Source organism: Ursus americanus, chromosome 22 (assembly GCF_024610735.1).
Source record: "Ursus americanus isolate L20-20 chromosome 22, mUrsAme1.1.p, whole genome shotgun sequence".
NCBI lineage: Eukaryota > Metazoa > Chordata > Mammalia > Carnivora > Ursidae > Ursus > Ursus americanus.
The window spans coordinates 25,560,909-25,580,900 of record NC_142148.1 but is presented as its reverse complement, the minus strand read 5'-3'; the positions used below and the strand labels follow the sequence as shown (position 1 = coordinate 25,580,900).

Sequence of the window (19,992 nt, the reverse complement as noted above, 5' to 3'; positions counted from 1 at the left end):
CCGTGCTGTGCCCTGAACACATCAGGCATCTTCTGCCCAGTGCCTTTGGTCATGCCATTTGCTCCTTCAGGAATTCCCTCTCCAGCCCCACTTTACCTAAACTGCTGCCTTTTCCTCCAGGCCCAGCTCCCATGTCCCAACGTCAGGGAAGTCTCCACTCTCCCATTCCATCACGCACATTTCTGGTGAGCTGCATGCCAAGCAGGACTTAGTTGGGTTCTGTCTCTTTGGGGTGATGGTTCCATACCAGTTAGGCTTCTTGTCCTGGCGTCATTGTTAGTAGCGCCCCTTTCACCCCCAGATGTGTTCCAGCTGCACAAGTCACGTGACGACCCGCCCCGCCCAGCTGAAATTCTTCAGGCAGGAACCACGCCTCGTTGGTTGTTCGGTCGGGGCCCAGGACAATACTCCGACACATCCGGACAAAGTCATTCACTCGCACAAGTAATTCCTGAGGTGCGGCATGGCCAAGCAGCCGATGGATAGGTTGCTGCTCTCCTGACCCATCAGAAGAGGAAGGAGAAGAGAGGAAAAGAAGACCATTTCAGAGAGTTACAGTGATGTGGAGAAAATCACGAAGGGACGGGGAGGAGAGACGGAACGGGTAGAGAATGACTTTGGACAGGGAAGGTGGGGACGGCCTCTGGAGAAGTGGCATTTGACTGAAGCCTGAAAGAATGGAGGGAGTCAGAGAGGAGAATATCTGTGGGAAGAAAATTTAGGAGAGAGAAAGACAAGTGCAAAACCTCTGAGGCCGGAACGTGCTGCATAAGGAGCAGCAGAGAGGGGAGTGCAGGGTGAGTGAAGAGATCAGTGGGAGATGCCAGCAGGGGCCAGACGGTGCTGGGCTTTGTCAGCCATGGTAAGGAATTAGGACTTTTTTTCCTGCCAATGGAGGGTTCTGGATGGGGGAATAACATGATCTGAGGGTTTTTTTCCCCCAGACTGAAAGGTTTTTATTTTTTAACCATGCAGATAGAAGACAAAAGTGCCCTGAATCCTCTTCTGATTGGACAAAGCCATCCCATGAATATTTCTCTGTTTAGAAGCAGAGACACCAGTTACAGCAATGCCCATTACATCATGGCTGCCAGGGCACAGAATCATCAGGACCTTACCGATTTCTTTCTGGAGGCTATCCTCACAGGACATGCTAACAGTTCTCAGTTTTAAGTCCTACCTACAAAACCACCTTATTCAGACAACTTCTGAGTACAGGGCTGTATTAACAGGCCACAACAACTTGGTAATCACCACGAATAGCCACCTAAGTCTCCAAATGGTGTGGCATGGAGAGATTACATGGACATTCTTGTAAATGTTCTCAACTAAAAGCAGTAAGCAGGCCTGGACAGCTCAATTTCTCCACTGGGTGGAAACGGGGAAGGAGATGCACAGGGTTTTACTTAAAAGCAGTGAAATGAAAAACAGCATTCGCTTTCCACATTTGCAGGTCACACCCAGACCAAGAGAACCTCTCAAGTTTCAGTGTTCGGTTAGTAATTCTTCTAATTTAAAAAACATTTTGGTGAATCAGAAAATTCAGAAGAACCAGGGGGCTCTGTTCCCGACACCCATGGTCTCTCAGCCACCCGAAACTTCCCAGCTGCCTCTGCTTCCATTGCATTCCCAGGGGGAGAGCATCCGCCACCACGTTTTGTGTCAAGAACTCCCCAGGTTCTGGGAAGCAAAATACAAGGCCTTCCACGGGAAGGAGGACTTTGGGAGGCAGCTAAACTCTTCCACCTACACAATCCCACAGTGGGGGTTGGACCCGGTGGGAGGAGAAGAAAGTAGACTGGGGCTAGAGTTGGTCTAAAAAACGCCGCACAGGACAAAGAACTAGCCCCGCCCCCGGGGGGGCCGTGCTGAAGGGGGCGGGGCATGGGAAAGGGGCTGCCCGCACGCCGCGCAGCGGTCTACCGCACAACCCTTCTCTCTAGAGCCGGTCACCTAACGGCAAATTCAATAAGAAAGACGGCCTCCCTAGCTGTTTTTAAAAACTTGGCTTCTTCAGTTGTTTGTTTCTGAGCTGTCATTTTAAAGAAAATGAAAAGAAAGTTGTGAGATCTGGGCAGGTGTAGACAGGCCCCATGACTAGAAACACCCCTCCTGTACCTGCAGCCTGGCAGCCTGAAAACAGGCAGAGACCGGGGGGTGGGGGGGAGCGGGATTCTGTGTGAGCCCAGTGACTGGGGCTCAGGAAGGTAGGCTTCTGGGAGGGACCCCCTGCCTGGAGCACAGGCCCAGATATACCAGCACGCCAGAGTTCCTAGGGAGTTGGGGGCTTTCTTGTGCCTGGGCAGGTGATTGTTGAGGTCCTTACAGATCTGGGAGCAGGAACAATGTTGGTGGCGGCCTCGGCAGAACTCAGAAAGGGGGATGGCCTGACACTGGTCCGGTACCAGATCTCGACAAGCAGGTGGGCTGTGAGGTGGCACCAACACGGGTAAGACGAGCAGGGTGATTACAAAGAATGCCTTGCCCACCGCTTCATGCCCTTGACCTCTCCCGTGCCCAGTAGTTGTCTACTGGCTGTGTGACCATTCTGCCAGATGCCCACCAGCCAGTAGCCTGCGGTAGCCTGGCCTGTGGTCCTGCAGTCCTGAGGCCCTAGGATGGAGTGTCCAAGGCTGGCTGACAGCACCAAACGCATCTGCTTCTTCTTGTGTGATGAGACTCAGTTTGCCACAGCCAATATTCTGGATGCGTAAATAGGAAGCCCACCATGTTGTGGCCTTGAAGTAGTAGGCCTCGAAGAGGCCCTGGTCCTTCTAGCAATGACTTGTGGGTGCCATGTCAAAAATGGGTGGGAAGGGGTGCCTGGCTGGCCCAGTCGGTAGAGTTTGGAACTCTCGATCTCAGAATTGTGAGTTCCACCCCCACGATGGGCATAAAGCTTACTTAAAAAAAAAAAAAAAAGGATGGGAAGGAAGGCAATGATGAGAGGTAGGCGCAGACCACGAAGATGATGGCAGTACTCATCCATAGCATGGGGTGCTTGGGTAGACACTGTGGCATGTGACACCTGTGTGATGCATGAAGGCCACTTGGAAACAGAAGAGCTTGGCCATGGAGGCCAAAACTTGGAGCAGAGTCCACTGAATGTTCAGAGGAGCCAGGGTGCACTGAAAGTGCAAGCAGACAGCAGGCTTATGCCATTGGCCCAAGCACAGGTAGAAGGGAGTTTTATGTAGCAGGCAGGTCCTAGCGAGGGACTTAGCCAGACTGGAACCTGTAGAGTCTAGGGGGGGCCTCTGTGCACCACCTTGCCAGGCCTCTCCTGGCTCTGTGTGGCCTATCCACATGCAGAGCAGGCGGTACTGCAGGGAGGTGGGCCACAGTTCCTCTCTAATAATCTGGAAAATCTTGTCAGCCTCTGGGAGGCTGTGCTTCTAGAACCAGGTGAAGAAGCTGCGGACAGTGTCCGGGTGGACCAGAACAGGGGGTTCCTGGCTCCGGTGCCATCGGATACGAGTTGCAGCTGACACCACGGGTCCTGAGGATCTGCACTCATACTCCTTCATGAGCACTTTGTTCCGGGCCTAGGGGTTGTTCCAAAAGCGGAACTTGAACTTGCATTGGATGCTGGCTTGCCCGAGCTCCCTCACCGCCAAATTCATCGGGTAGCAGAGCATGTCTTCATCATGAGTTATAATCATGGCTGACAGCTGCGGGTGGTGCAGAAAGACGGTGACCCAGAAGCCAGGAATACTCTGGATGACGAAACTCCTACGGGCCAGTGCAGACGGCCGGTGCGCCCAAACCTGCGCGGCAGCCGCCGGTAGGCCCCGTCTGCCTGGGCACTCCCCAGCCTCCAGCTCCACGGCCGGGCCGTCCAGGCTTAGGCGCCCCGGGCCCTGCTGCGCCGCCGCTCCCACCTCCAGCTCCTCCTCCCCGCCCCCCGCCCCTCCGTCTCCACCCAGAGCAGCGGTTTCTCCACCCCTCCGCCTCTTCCACGAAGATGGCGCCTTGCCCAGTCGTCACTTCCTCGGCCTTCCCGCCACCACCCCCTCCCTCGGCGCCGCAGGTCTCCGGGGCCTTGGCCCGGGCCAGGCCGCTGCCCGGCGCCCCGGAGCAGGCGGGGCGGTCCCGGGGTGGGGGGCGCCCGCGTGCCGCGGCTTCGGGACCCCAGCGGCGAGGTCGGGCGGTGGGCGCTCGGGGGCTCCAGCACCTGCCGGAGCCTCTGGCCTGGAGCGGTTCAGGGTGCAGGGGCGACACTGCGGGGCCCGCCAGAGGGGCGGCGCGGCGCGAGGTGGAGGCACGGTCTCCTCCTCGGGGCGCGCTCTGCCCCTCGCGCCCCACTGCGGGGCGTGATTCGCAGGGGTGCCCGGGCTGCGGGGGACGAGGGACCTGCCAGCCTGGCAGAGTGGCAGGGGGCTGCCTGGTGGGGATGCGACCGCGAGCGCCAGACAGAACGGGCCCCTGATTAGGAGGGCGCTGGCGGTGGGAGTGGAGTGAAGTGCAGGGGTGTACCAAGCAAGGAGCAGCTCAGAGCGGGCACCAAGGATCAGGCATAACTCCGGTCTCGGTCACGCACAGATAGAACTTTCCATCACAGCCACTACACCAAGCGATTCCTCTCCCCGCCCCCTCCCCCCCAATCTGCGGTGGCAGTGGGGACCGCCTGACGCCCACACTCGACTGCGGTTTGGGGGCAGCTGTAGGTAACTAGCAGCTTTGCACAGGATCAACTACTCAAGCATATGCCGAACAGGCTAACCAGACTCAAACTGGGAGCCGCAGATGATGGTAATTGATTGGCACACGGAGGTGCTGGAAATATGTATATGGAAGAAAGAAAGAAACTTGGAGTACAAGGATGTTGGGCAAGGGAATGTCTCAAACGCTGTGAACCAGGAGCAAATTGGCATCTGTGTGTAGGAACTGTATCCTCCTGGGCTCGTAGGCCAAAAGGTGGATGTTTCCACCTTGTCCTAGGCCCAGGCTACCTCTTGCTCTATAGCAGACATTTCACCCCTGTGAACTCCAGTCTGAATTGCAGGGAATGTGCTTGGATTGGATGAGCCTGGACGAACCAGCCATGCAGCCCTGATCCTGCAAATGCATCTGCACTCCTGTGGTCTTGGCTCCCAAACTTGTGGCCTATGGTCAGCACACCTAATGCCCCCTCTGCCTGGAAGTCCCTGCCACCTCCTCCAGAAAGCCTTCAGCCTCCTCCTGCCCAGTGAGTAAGATAGCTCTGAGCCCCTGGTCCCACCGTGGGGTGTACATCCCCAAGAGAGCAAGGTGGGTTCCCTTGGGGGTCCAGCCAGGGATCTGAAGGCACTGGGGTTGACACTGAATGTTGAAGTAAATGGAAGGCCAAAGAGATGGAAGGGCCAGCCCACTGCCTTTGCACACAAAACACCTGTTACACACATTAACACTTGTTACTGTCCCAGGGACTCTTGGGCTGGACTCAGGAGTGACTTACACCGCGTGGCTGGCACTGGCTCCAGACCACAGAAAAGCAAGCTCAATCTTAGCCGTGGACAGGAGGATCTCAGGACGAGTTACACGGCCCAGGATGGTGAGGACTACCTTTGTTAGAGACTGGCCAAGCGGCAAAGTCAGAAGCCATGTCAGTCTCTCAGCAGTTTGTCTGAACCCAGTGCATAGGCCCAAGGGTGAGCAAGGTCAGGTCGTAGCTCTGTCACTTGCCAGCTGTGCATCTCAGGCAATGGATGGCATGGTTTTTTTTTGGACAACAAGCATTCAATCCTCATCCTAACTGTAGCCCCAATTTCCTTTGAGAAACCACTCCTGTCTCACTCAGGCTTGCCATCGCTGATTTTGGGAAGGGCACAGAGCCCTATCAAGGCCAGTGAGACAGGAGATGCCTCGTGGGGCTTTGTGAATACAGACTCCTCTCTCCTTCCTCTTCCTGGTCAGCCGCTGCAGGAGAATGACAGGGATGGAATCATGGCAGCATTCTACTCCTACACAAAGGGACGAGCCACTTTGTAGGGCCTGAAGATGAAGTCACAACTACAGACGATGGGGCCAGGAGAAACAGGAATGCTAAGGCCAACCATGTTTGAGTGGCTGAACCAATTCTAAAAACTGTGCTACATCTGGCATTTTTAGTTATATGAAGTTTCATGAAGCCAGTTTGATTTTTCTGACCCTTGCATTCAAGTTTAAGTGATAATATGATGCCACTTACCTCAAAGACATCCCATTAAGATCTTTCATTTCAAAGTACAAAGTTTGTAGGTGTGTGCTAATGTGAAGGGTTGTTACTGTCTACCCGACACGCACCATCCCTTGGAGGCTAAACGTGTCTGGAGTTTCTAGATCCCCAGGTACTCTCCACCCCTTTCCCAATCAGACAGGTTCACAACTTCCAAACACATCATTCAGAAGTTTTTAATAAACAACTTCATTATAAAAACTTTTTTTGAAAATGTAATTCTGTAAAACATTGAAAAATCTACTTTAACAAAGATACGCCCTGTGCATTTTCTAATGGCACTTATATTTTACAATTAAAAACCTTGTTTTATATAAAGCCAAAAATACTCCAAGAGGTTATTCACTGTGTTTACAAAGTGCTAGAAGGTTTTTGTCTTGTATTTTTCTCTCTTTAAATAATCTGGCGTTACGAAAGAGTGGCCCCGAAGCCTTGATCACTGGGAGGGAGGGAGGCGAATGAGAAGTGGTGTCTCAGGAGTTCTAGCGCCGAGTAGTCAGAGGTGGAGCGGGCAGCTACGGAAGTGAGCTTGCATCTGAAGAAACTGGGCTGGGATACTTCTTCCAAACCCCTCCACAGAGGCACTAGATTATCATGGTGAATCCTTCTCCTGTTAGAACCAGAACACCCCTTCCCTTGCTGCAGACCCTACTCTCCAGTGGTGAAGGTCATAGCCAATTTCTTCCACAGCAGGTTCAGAGCTCCAGGAGAGGCCAGGGTGGGGTCCCAGAGGAATCTGGACTTTTCTGGCCAACACCTGCCTAAGGCAAAGTTTCTTATTACATAAATATCCTTGTTAAAAAGCAAAATATTGATCCTGTACAATATAAACTGTTAAAAAAAAAATCGTGCTTAAAAACAGCTCCTAGATAAGAGGGGAGGTAGAGGGAATGGGGAAAACAGCTACCAAAAAGAAAGAGGGGCAGGGATTCAGGCTACTAGGGGAAGTTTAGGGCAGTGGAAGAATTTCAACTTAGGACAATATCTACGAGCAAAAAAGTAATCACACCTGCTTCCCGGATTTCCATTAAATGCCATTTGTAAAAGGGTGGGGGGAAAACTCATTGGTGCTCCTTTTCCCACCTCTCCCCTCTGTAAGATGTGCACAAATCCTTTGAGCTGACACAGCTGGGTAGGTCATCCCTGGCCCCCAGGACTGCACTCAGCCTTGACCAGCTATGTGCAGGACGGGAGGTGCCCGCCCTGTTCAGGGTGGCTCATCACTGACAAGTTGGAGGAGGTGGTGGGGAAAGGGGACATCACCCCTTTTTCCTGGTCCCTGTTTGGTCTCTGCCACATGCCATGGCTCCTGTCGTGGGCAGACACCCCTCAGGCTTTCATGGCCTCAGTAAAGGTACTGAAGTGGGTTTGGTACTGAGTGCAGGATAAAGCTATTCTTATCCTTTGAACAACCAGGCCAATAAGGCTTTTTTTTTTTTTTTTTTTTTTTTACTTTAAATTTGGGGAAGGGAAGATTAAGAAACGGCTGGGTTGCTATGGTCCAAAAAAGGTGAAGGCAGATGTTCCTCTGTACCAGCAAAGTTCACAGTGATAGAGAAATTCCTTGTGTATGGTGAGGGCACCGAAGGAAGAGGAAAGGAGGGGCAGGATGGAGCGGGTGGGGGAAGGGGCAAGGCCCCAGTTACAAGGCTTTAAATAGTTGCTCTGCCTGTTCTAGGAGTTTCCCAGCATCACTAATGGGTAGAGAATTCAAGGAAGGGACAGGAAAGGACAGGCAGGGAAGAGTGGACTCCTCTAAGCCTGAGACTTTCTATTCTGTGGCCAGAGGCCCACCTGCCTCTATAAACGAGGGGTGCAGGGAAGGTGGCAGGGAGCAGGTGAAGGGCTGCTGGGTCTAGTGATGAGGACCAGAGACAATAAGGAGAATGGCAGCACCGAGTCCTGCTTGGACCCTCACACACCATGTCCTGTAATACGAGTCCCAGTAACATGCACAGCATGCAGGTGGCTGCGTACCAAGGGGGACGCTTTTAAAAATAAACCTTAATTAGTCCCTGGGACTCACTGAAACTAATTTTTAGAAGCAAATCACCTAGTCTGATTTTAACCTTGCCAGACATTCTTATATCTGGTTTGTTTTTTTTTAAAGGTATCCCAAGCTACCCTGCCTAAATCAAAACATGCTTATTCACTCCACATTGCTTCCAATCAAGGGCCAGGGCGCTACGTTTTAAGGCTTTCACCTCAAAGAGTACTGGCCTGGGCTGAAGCAGAAGCCTGGGTCTTGGACCTGCTCAGTGCCTGGTGATAAAGCAAAGTGATTTCTAGAAGGAAGGGAGAGTTGGAGGACTGGGAGGAGGCTGAGGCAGTTCCTTGGTAGTTTGTCCTGAAACCCTAGCGGAGAAGCCAGCATGAGGCACTGCTGAGAGAGGTGCCCCGAAACTACTGGCTGCATTTGTAGGAGTTAACAGTAAAGAGGTAGAAGTGTGTTTCTGAATCAGAGTGGAGGTGTCTCATGAGGGTCCCACACTGGTGGTCCCTGAGCTGCCTCCCTCCCATGACTGGGAAGAGCGAAGCCCATGCAGAACTGAGAAATGAAGCAAGGATGGGGTTCGGCTGGGCAAGGGCCGTGCTGTCTGTGCCAGGGAGCCCCACAAGCCAGAAGAGAACGAATCATTTGTTGCAAGAAACCCTGCTAAGTATTAGGGGCAAATTGGGGCGGGGGGTGGGGGCACAAGCGGAAGGTGGAATTTCTTTGATGGCGAGCAGAGGCCTATGCATAGCGGCCCTGAGTCCACGGTAACTGCAAAGTAGTGGAGAGAGAGGGGACACTGTGGAGAAGAGAAAAGGTTAGTATGGGAGCCAATGACGTACCCACAGGTTAGGACTCAACCGTCTGCCCAGCCCTAACTTCCTGAAAACTCTTCTTCCAACAATTCCACAACTTCCTGGAAAAGGGACAAGTAGGGGAGACACAAATCAGGGGTTCACACCCTCTCCTATGCTATCCACACCAGCTTAGAACCGGAGTCCCTCCTTCCAAGACTAATGATAACAGTTCATGATGTCTGGGGCAGGGGCTGGAGAGTGGGGGCGATGGAAGCGGGCATGCCTTTCATGTCTTCCCCTCTCCAGTTCAAGAGGAGGGGGAGGGGTCATCATGTACTTGGAGAAAAACAGAATTGCAGACCTGTGAGAAAACGGCTCCAGTCTTCTTGCCTGTCTCGCGGACACTGCCGAGGAAGGCAGGAACAGACACGGTCATGGAAGATGGCAGAGACTGAAGCAGTCCAAAGTCAGTTTATTTCCCCACAGGGGAAAAATGTGACCTCAAGTGAAGAGAAGTCAGCGAGACCCGACTCCGCCTTGTAAACAGGGCTCCAGTTAACACCAGGTACCAAATGGTTTCAGCTGGTGCCAACTGGAATGGACTGGTGGGAATGGATTCACGGCGTGTAAACAATGTTCACTGCAATCGTTCTAAGGCTAACAGCTTGGCAAGGGAGGTGAATGGTGTGTCTGAGACGACTGTGTAAACGGTACCGTTGCTGGACAACACTGACTGGAAATGGAGGTGTCGGTACAGGAGGGATGGGGGTGGTGGGAAGAAGAGGCCCTCTCTCCTGCCCACTGGCTGGAAGCAGGCAATCGAGCCAAGTGACCCTCTCTCTGCAGCAGGGCCTGACCAACTGCTGTGGGGTCTGCAGGTTGGGACCAGGAGGCGGGCTTCTTGGGCTATTTCTCTTGAGGTCATCCAAAGTGAAACCCTCTGTGTCTCCAAGAGACCGCCTCCTTCTCTGAAGAGAGGGAGGTTCTGACGCTTTGGAGGGGGAGAGGGCTAAGTGTGGCTCCCGATTCAGATCAAAAAAGTAAAAGTAAAAATACCTGAAGTTCTATGGTATGAGATCTTTTCATGGGCCCGGGGCTCAAGGCTCCTCCTGGAACTGATCCTGGAGCCTGAACCCCCAAACCAAGTGCTCCATACAGACACTGGAATTTTTTCTTTTTGAACCCAGTTCTGAAACCTCAGCTGCCTTCATGGGGGATGCAGATAGGGTGGGTACAGAGGCTCCCTGACGGAGCCTAAGACTGGACTGAGGGCCTCCTTGGGGGCTACTGGAATGCCTGGTGGAAACGAGGCAGGGTGGTGGTGCTCAGGCCAGAGGTGAAGACAGGAGGCAAGGAGTGCAGAGGTCCAAAGTTCAGTGGTCCCCCGGCTCCTGGGGAATCTTGAGGCTGAGCTTGCAAAGTGGTGAGCAAGGGCTGCGCCTCAGCCTGGGAGTAGCCCATGACCAGGCCTCCTGTGGCCCCAGGCGGGTTACACGGGGGTAGGTTGAGTGGAAGAAAGCCCAGTAAGTGGGAGAAGTCCACATTAGCAGCGCAGAGGGCCTCAGAGAGGTTGGCGGGGCTCTTGGTGAGCAGTGCTTCATCTAGGAGGGCCGCAGCTGCCGCCGGCTGAGGTGAGGCGGGCTGGGGTTCAGCGGACGAGAGAGACAGGCTTCCAGGAAGCTCCGCCAGAAAACTATCCACCTCCACTTTGGGCAATTTGTCAGGCAAGTATGAGGTAGATCCAAGCTGGTATTTTGGAGGAAGCTGAGCTGGGGAAGAGATAGGTGAGGATTCCAGAGGGTAGCTCATACCCATGGGCAGCGTGTTGTGCACCAGGGAGTGTGGCATGCCCGTGCTGGGCATGGTAGGGATGTGGGCGCCATACATGCCCATGGGCAACATGCCAGGGAAGGCCTTGGCCCCCATCACGTCCCGAGAGGCCATGCACAGCACAGGGCTCAGCTCTTCCTTCACACTGACTGCGGAGCTGCAGCTGAGTAGGCCTAACATGTCCACTGGCTCGGTCTTGATTTTGAGCAGCTCCTGCGAGTGGCTCTTCTTGACATGACGCGTCAGGTGGTCCTTGCGGCCGAACCGCTGGGCACAGTACTGGCACAGGAAGTCCTTCCGGCCCGTGTGCACCACCAGGTGCCGCCGCACATCCTTGCGCGTATAGAACCGCCGGTCACAGTGGTCACAGGGGTGCTTCTTCTCCTTGGCACCGCCTGCTACTCGGCGCGAGTGGGCCTTCAGGTGCTCTAGCAGGGCCTGGGTACTCTCAAAGGTCTGCAGGCACACCTTACAGCTGAGGTCACCGCTGCTGGCGGCATGCATAGCCAGGTGGCGCCGGTAGCCTAGCTTCGTATTGTAATTCTTACCGCACTCAGAACAGTGAAGGGCCTCTTTGTTGGGGTCATGGGTCTGCAGGTGGTTCCGCAGATGGTCCTTGCGGTGAAACATCTTATCACAGTACATACACTGGTGGGGTTTCTGGGCTGAGTGGGTGGCCATGTGCCTGGGGGTAGGGATGGAGGATAAAGGAGAAAGAAAGAAGGGAGATCACAAGGGCTGGCCAGACAACCGAGGTGTCCACTGACGGAACTAGATACAAAAATTATGGTCGAGCCATGCGATGGAATGCAATGGGATACCGTGCCAGTCAGTATCTAAATTCTATGGATATCCTCGCCCATCTGCAAAATCACATACGTACTCCTAGTCTTTGCAGCACTGTTTGTAGTAGCAAAAAGTCAGGAACAATCTAAATGTCCATTAATAGGGAACTGGTGAAATAAATTATGGTAAGTTCATAAAATGACTCAACTTAAAAAAAAAAAAAAAGCAGTTTTATATGTACCCTCAGGGAACAAGCTCTTAGGATATATGAAGTGGTGAAAAGCAACGGGATAAAACAGTGCATGCAGAATGGTACTATGCACAGGAAAAAGAGGGCAAATAGATGTACGTCTGCTTGTATGCACTCAAAAATATTTCTGGAAGGATATTCAAGAAACTAACAACACTGGTTGCCTATGGGGAGAAGAGATAGGAAGCTTATGGGTGTGATGGAGAATTTCCATTGTACACCTTTCGGTACCTTGTGAATTTTGTTTTATGCGACTATATCTCCTTTTCAAAAAATTACATTTAAAACATTTAAAATGACACAATAAAAGGAAAATGAAATATATCTAAACTTCCCGATCTAGAACAATCCCAAAATATAAGGGGGGCTAAGTTAAAAAAGGAAGTTCAGCAGAGTGTGCGTAATACAATCCCTTGTGAAAATAAAAAGGGAAGGGAGTACATGTTTCAATGTCTTAGCAAGGATACACAAGAAACTGACCCCACTGGACCCCTCTGGGGAGGAAAATGGTAGCTTCCACCATGAGGACAGTTCATTTTTCACTGAATGTCTGTCTGTACCATTTAAAGTATTTGCCATATAAACCAGAAACACTTAAGTGTCCCCATAGTATAGCACCTCAGTGTCCTTTGGTTTACCTGCTCCCTTCTGGAGGGACAGCAGCTCAGAGTCCAGGAGTTACAATCCAGAGCTCCACAGGGCATTCAGAATCAACAGAGCAGGACTTCAAGGACCCACATTTACCAGGCCTCGTGTGAGCTGTCATTAACCTTGTTCTCCACAAGAGGCCAAAGCACAGGACAGCCCCACCCACCAGTAAGTGGCAGAGGCTGAATTTGAACACAGTCCTTCTTGAAACCTGAGTTCACTTAGGTATGCCACCGCTGCCTCCACTATAGCACCCAGTGATCCTTCCTACCTGGAAGGTATCAAACACAGCCCTCACACTCACGCTACGTGTGAGTGCCCACGCCTGAGAGTTACTGTGAACCTCCTCGGGCATAACAGACATAACGTATGAGACGGAGGTGATGAGTGATCCAGTCCTTTTCCTTCGTTTTACAAGTGAGGAAACTGAGGCCCTAAGTGGTTTAGTAACTCGCCTAAGCTCACACAATGACCACAGTTGGAGTCAGGGCTCCTGCCCCCCAGACTGGGATCTTTCCTGCAGCCTCCCATGGACACCCAGAACGTACTAAGAAAGTCTGAGATGATGACCCCAACTGGAGTTCATGTAAGACACAGAATCAAAGCATTCTTGAGGACCACAGAACTGTCATGAGGACAATCCTGGTCACCCACTACCCTGTTACCTGTTTTAGTTCCTTCCTATCAACTGTTTTCCAAAGAACTAAGGCTTTCTGTGGTCATCTTGTTCATGAATTTACTTGTTTGTTGTCTGTCCCCACTACTGAGATAGTGAACTCAAAGTGGGCCAGAGAGATGGAGGTTCTGGCCCTCCTTGAGTAGTGGGCCAGCACCCCCATCTGTCTGGCCCACTACTCTGTCCCTGGCACTGAACACTGTGCCTGGTAGATAGCAGGAGCTCAATAAACCATAGCTGGCTAGATGAATGGATGAAGGGGTGTGCATCGGGTAGTCTATCTCATTCGTACAGGGCATGTTCCTGTTCCTCTGATGGAAAGGCAAGGATAAAATCTGAGCCCCCCTTCCAAGCTGCTCTGCCGTACTACTTTATACCAGGACTTTCACATTCCATTTCACTTTATGTAGGGCTCTTGGGCTTACAAGTTTCAGAACAGCTGCTGACCCAGAGGACACCAGGGATTCTACAGAGACAGAAGTAATCATGTGAGTAGCAGGCTGGTTCAAAAGAAGAGGCACTGCAGGACCAAAGAAGCTATGTGACCTTGGGTAAATTACTTCCCCACTCTGAGCCTCCACTTTAAAATTTACAGATTGGACCAGGGGGGTCTCCTTTTCCTTCTAAGGTTCTACGGCTGATTCTTAATTTCTGGCTAGGAGTCTCACCATTACCTGACAAGGTGGCGACAGTAGTATTGACAAAATCGTTCAATCTGGTTTGTTCATGACTGTCTGATATTTCCCCATCAGAATCTAGTGTCTGAATACAAATACCAGCTTTAGTTTTTAGTGACTTCAAATGGTTGGCGTTCAGGGTACACTTATGGGCCAATTAACCTCCACTCTTCTGTCACAGATAAAGCCTCATATACTCAGTGGAGTCTTTCTGGCTTTGTCCTCTGGGAACCTCAGGGCAGGAAGAGATATGGGAGTGTCACCTACCTATATAGCTTGTACTTGGAGGCAAAAGCCTTGCCACAGTGCAGCTGAGGGCAGCTATACGGTCTCTGCTCTGGATGGGGGAGGCTGTGAGGCCTCAGCTTCTCCCCATTTGAGAAGGGCGTCCCCGAGATTTCACATTGGCACTTCACTTGACTCTCCGCCTCCCGGCCCCGAGGCCTGGGAACTAGTTTCCAGCCCACTTCCTCCTCCTGCTTTGCATCTTGAATCCAGGGGGGGACGCTGGTGAAAAATGTGGTCATGGCAAGACTAATGGCGAAGGGCCATGTTATTCAGAAAGCCTCCCCATCAGCTCCACACGGGCTCTCTGCTCTGTCACAGCCTCCAACGCAGCCTTCAGAAAACAATCTCTTCACCTGAAACATCAGAACACCTGGTGTTAGGGAGCCCAATACCATGAAAACATGGGCTCTGGAGGCGACAGATCCCGTTCCAATCCCAGCCCCTCCACTTCAAAGACATGTGAATTTCAGCCACTTACTTCCCTGAGCTGTCTTCTCATTTACAAAACAGGCTTGATAATCTCCTAAATCATAAGGGTGGTTTGAGGACTGAATGAGATAATGAAGAGAGAGCATTCAGCAGACGGCCGGGCACCTAGTAAGTGCTTAATGATAACTGTTATTACTAGTACTTCCTCGGCTAATATTAAGTAAGATAATCTGAGGAAGTAAAAGCCCTAAACTCCAGCTATTCTCTTCCAACTTCACTTCTATATCCTTTCCACTAAATTTAGAGATAGCAGCTCCTCCTCCTTCTCCTCTTTACCCTACCTCCCCCTTACCCACTACTGTCCACAATTCTCCTCCTCATGGAGGTGCTAAAGAGCAATAAAATGCCCAAAAGGCAACAGGGAAGGAAGAAGACTTTGCTTCAGAATTTACACCCTGGAAAGTCAGCCCCGGAGCCAGATGTGTTTCTCAGCAGAGCATCGATAAGAGGTTCTGCCTAAGGAGGCAACAGCAGACTCGGCATTTCCCCTAAACCAGTACTGGTCCCATCCTACCCACCACCACCTCTCTGGGTATCCCAGGCCATGCTTCTTTAGCAAAGCCTGTCCAACATCCCAGGTGCTGAGTGCCCCCCGCCCCGGCAGACCCTCATAGCACACATGCACTTCTCCATTATAAGCAGGTAGCATCTTTGCATTAGAACTCCTCCACCAAACTCTGATTCTTTGAAGGGTCAGATCACAGTTTCCACACACTTAGCATCTAGAAAAGGGCTCTCAACTTTCTTTTAGATGGGTAATTTAGTCATTGAATGCAAGTTGATGCAAGGCTAACTTATGCCTCAGAAAGTTCTGGTTTAAACTGGGGTCACAGCCCTTCCAAAGCGGGGAGCCAATATCTTGAAGTCTGATCCTTTCTCTTGTTGAGGCAGAGGGAGGGAGGAGTGTGGGAAGGGAGAAAACTGGAGCAAAGATGACAGAGCTTTTTTCCTGACATCAACTCAAAGGAAAAGGGGATGGGAGTTACCGTACAGACTCTCAGACCCATATTCACTCACAAACTCATCATAGAATACCAACTGCAAAGCAACTTGCTACAACAGGGGGTTCCTTTTGAAGAGGTCATGCCAAAATCTGGTCATGAGGCTTTTCCATGTGAAGGGAGCAAAGGGGGTATCTGGGGATTGTCCACGAGAATCTGGGGAGGGCTCCAACCACACAAACAGCTGTGGGCCACAGAATGCTTGCTCAGCTCATTAGCACCTGCTGCTTACAGTGACCATTCATCCAACAGACTGGCCGTGAACGAGATGATGGGATCAGCGGGTTCATGCCCCAGAGAGCTTTGCTCATCACTAACATGAGCTACGTCCTGTTCAGGAACCATTCCTCTTGTTGAAGAAACATTGCAATGTAACATGATAAACATTTCCCCATCACGAGTGGAGATTTGCCTAGAAAGATGGGCACAAAGGTGGCTGCATTTTGCATGAGTCATGTGCTGGGGCGGGGTAGGCAGCACTAAAAACTAGTCCCACTTGAGCCTTCAAGTCATCCTGGCGTATCTCCCTGCTTCACTATAAATCTCAAAGGCCTCTGACGTCTGCCTTTCATGGTTTAAGTCCTTCCTTCTTCTCAAGAGTGGAATTACCTGTTTATAATACCAGTGATTACTATGCACCTTGGAACTGGGGAGAGAGCAAGCACAAGTTTGAACATCTAGTTTGGAGGGAATTTCCCCTACCCTCAAAGTCAAATTCTGCTCCCTCTTGCTTCCCAAAATCATGCACCTCAGCCCCTGGAAAGTTGGGAATGGCAGCCAGAGGAAAGCAAGTCACATCACTTTGGCTGACGTGAGAGGGGAGCCTAGCCCTGGAAATTCCACACAAACTCAGAAAGAGAACAGTACGTCCCCCACCTCCCACACGTCCACCTCTTCTGTTCTCCTGAACAAGCACAAACAAGACACAGCAGTTTAGTACACTGCTTCTGAAAGCGTGAGTAATGGGCTTCTAGGAAAGAGGCCGGTGGTGGCTAAGGAGAGCTCACGAGGTTGTACTGACAGAACCAAAGGAGGGAGGCAGCCATGTGCTTGCCTTGATCTGCGTTTAATGGGCTATGGCTTTAAAAGGAAACAGCCAACACCCTGATCCTATTCCCCCTACCCTTTTAAAAAGGCACAGTGGAAGTCCTTACCTATAGTCACCAACAGCTTGCTGGATAACCAACGCTGCCAGTGTTACCTCAGGAACACTTTTGGGAATCTAGTCTCTCTCCCTCTGTCCTTTGTCTGCAAACTCCTCTCCGCCAGGAAAATTCCTGGGCCTCTCTCCTTCTTTCTCGGCAAAACTGAAAGAATTCTGCTTCTCTTTCAAAGCTGCTCTTCTGGTCTCCCACTCTAACCTTACCAACAGTAGAGAAGCTGACGGAACCTGTTCCCATAAAACAAACACAATCAATCCCTCCCAGTTACTGGTATAACTCGGTATATTTTCATCCAAAGATTCCTTCTGGCGCCTGATCTGAAGAGGGAGGCAGCGTGGAAAGAACCTTGGACTTGCTATCAGGAGAGCTGCCACTTACTGGCTGTGAAACCACGGGCAGGTTACTTTGTTTCTCTGAATCTCCGTTTCCTCAATTTCTAAACCAAAGATTTATTCTCCTTACCTATAATAGTCTCATGGCGGATGCAGTGTCTGATATAAAGTGTATGAGCACATGCAGTGCCGTCTCCGAGGTCTACACTGTGTCTGCCTCTTTTCCGCAAGGGGCCTGAGTAGTACTTCTTTTTCCCCCCATTAATGTTACTTCTCAGGCCTCCTTCCCTTCACATGTCCCCAGAATGCAGCCTTCCCCTTTTCCCTCACAGTCAACCCGCAGCACATCCCCTCCAACCAGGCCCCCTGCGCTCCCTTCCTCCAGCACCACATCCTGGGCCACAGTTCTCTCACCTCAGGAATCTCTTCTATTACTAAGGCTCCGTACCCCAAACGCAAATGCTTTCTAACTCTCGAAGGCCCTCTCTGGAGGCTGAAAGGAGACGAACTGCTCCTTAGTCTGTGTGTCCTGCTGTGGGCCACGATGCCTGCTGCCCTCTGACGAAACTATAGTTGTTATGGTGTTACATCATCTCTATAGAAACTGCGTTCTTTCTCCATTATTAGCCTGTTTCCTCATCTGTAAAGCTAAAAATACTTACCTCACAGGCTTGTTGTGAGGATTATTTTAGTCAGGTATGCAAAGGGCACAGCACAGGGCTTGGCTTGCTGTAAGTACCCCACAAAAGGCAGCTATTATCTTTGCCTTTGTATTGAGTTGCACGTTCCTATCCCACCTTCTGCTGCGGCAGGAAATTCTCCCAACCCTCCCAAAACTGTGGAGAGGGAGCCCCCCTGCAGCAAGGAGAGGGTTAATCTCTAAGTGTTCTTAACTAGAGAGACCCATAGAGGATTAACAGCTCCACTTCAGTGACTACCCTAAAATAGCTTTTATCCCTCCAGCCCAAGAGCTACTTGGGGATCTGAAGAACTCAATTCAACACCTGCCGAGGAGGAGAGGAGGCAACATGCCCGGGGAACACACCCTGGAACGTTCCTTAGGGTGGACAGAATCTTCCCTTAAGCAGAACCCAAAATAGCAACTGGGAAATTATAAATAGACTGAGAGAAAGAAAAAAACAAAAAACAAAAAACAAAACAAAACAAAAAAAACCCAGGTCTTGACCTGAGCACCAGAAACAAATCCAAATGACACACTGGCTGGAAAACAGTGAGAAGGAAAGGGGGGAATGGGAAGAGCTGCCCCCCTCCCTCCCTCCCTCCCACACACTCCAGAGTGGTGGGAGAATTAAATTACAGGGAGGCCGGAGAGTCTCAATGACTTGCATCATTCCAAGAGACATCAAACAGGATTAACAGGGGTTGGATTTACTCTCGGGCTGCTAGTTCTTCTGTCACTGTAGATGGGCCCTCTTTGCAGTCCCTTTGATTCACTCTTTCCTCCCATTCCCGCTGCCTCTCACTCCTGAGGAGGCCTTGAGCAAATGGCTGCAACTCACTAGAGCCCCATGTTCATTACAAGGAAACCTGGTTGGACACCCCCAAGGACTCCCCCCACAATCGAGTGGCCTCCCTGTGGGGGCAGGGTTAGGAATCCAAGGCCAGACTCTATCACAGTCCCAAACTAACAGGTGGAAAAACATCAAGCCAGGAGACAGGCTACTCTTGCAGGTGAAAGCACCAACAACTCCCCCACACCAGTGGTCCCCTTATCTTCCACCTTACAGGTCCCTTTGCCCCATCAAGCTGGGCCCAGAGCCTGGGACTGGATTTACAGGCAATAACCAGGCTCCTCAGGCAGCTTCTAGACCACTCCACTGTGTGGTGAGAAAGGTTCAATTCCCCTGGAGCTGGGAGAGACGGCACTGGACGCCTGCCAGAGAAGGGACAAAAATTCGGGGAGAAGTCTGGAGGAGGTCTCAGGGATGGGAAGGAAGGGAAAGTATGATAAAGAATCATTAGCAAGTTAACTGAGTCTCTAAGGGACCTGCCCCTCCCTCCCCCCAAAAGAAAGAGATGGGGGATTATAAGGGCTGGAGGATTCCAGGAATTGAAGATAGTCAGAAGTGAATTCTCCGAATTTCAATAGTCTCAAAAGGGTAACCAAATGGATGATATATAAGGCCTGGGAGTATGGTCACTGAGGAGGGACTTATAGGTAGAGCTTACTGGGATTCTCCAAAACCAGGTATTTGACGGAAGCCTTAAAATGGGTTATGTGGTTCTGGAAAACGAAACAGAGAGTAAAAAGCGGAGTATTTGGAGCAGGAAAGGGGGTTATGTGGGTCCGGGTAGGCGTGTCTGAGGGGAGGGAGCAGGTGCAGCTTATCTGCGTCCCCCAGACCCGGATCCCTAGTAAGGTCAGTGGCGCGTTATCTGGGTCTCCAGGGAACCTGGGGGTCAAGAGTAGGGGACCCTCAGGGCTGAGTCTCCAGGTCTCGGTAGGGAGGGAACCAGTGGGGTTTCTTCCGGTCCCCCGACCCAGGTATCGGGTCCGCGGAGAGATTTCGTCACCCTGGGGCCTATCGGGGCCCGAATTGGCGTGGAGGGGGCCCCCGGTTAGGGGTGTGGGCGACCGCGCCGTGGGGCCCGAAATGAGAGGCGCCGCCGCTCCGGGTGCCGGGCGCGCGGGCGCAGCGAGACGGCCTCCCACCCCGCTCCCCGCCGTTCCCCGGGGCCCTCGCCGGCACTCACCGCGCTCGGGGCCCCGCGCTACGGGCCGGGCCGCGCTCGGGCTCCGCCAGGCCCGTTCAGGCCCCGGTAGTGGCGGCGGTCGGGCCATTGTGCGGTGCATTGTGGGAGCCGCGCGAGCGGGCGCTCGGGCCGTGGAGGGGGCGGTGCCGCG

The 19,992-nt window shown here is 51.9% G+C and overlaps 1 protein-coding gene and 1 pseudogene across 4 annotated transcripts; both read right to left on the bottom strand.

Annotated features, from left to right (window-relative positions):
• Positions 1–870: 870 nt before the first annotated feature.
• Positions 871–6,180, bottom strand: LOC148108046 (putative testis-specific Y-encoded-like protein 3; annotated as a pseudogene).
• A 1,443-nt stretch (positions 6,181–7,623) lies between these two features.
• On the bottom strand, positions 7,624–19,979 carry PLAGL2 (PLAG1 like zinc finger 2). 4 transcript variants are annotated; one of them, XM_045807070.2, is made up of 3 exons: positions 19,842–19,979; positions 14,121–14,494; positions 7,624–11,501 (listed from the first exon to the last, which is right to left on the bottom strand). In XM_045807070.2, exons 2-3 carry the CDS (start codon positions 14,378–14,380, stop codon positions 10,271–10,273), a joined length of 1,491 nt encoding a protein of 496 aa, XP_045663026.1. In that variant the 5' UTR covers positions 14,381–14,494; positions 19,842–19,979; the 3' UTR covers positions 7,624–10,270. The 4 variants fall into 4 exon arrangements, with proteins under 4 accessions (XP_045663026.1, XP_087709805.1, XP_087709806.1 ...); XM_087853679.1 differs by lacking the exon at positions 19,842–19,979 and adding an exon at positions 17,541–19,818; XM_087853680.1 differs by lacking the exon at positions 19,842–19,979 and adding an exon at positions 16,786–17,519.
• Between the last annotated feature and the right edge of the window lie 13 nt (positions 19,980–19,992).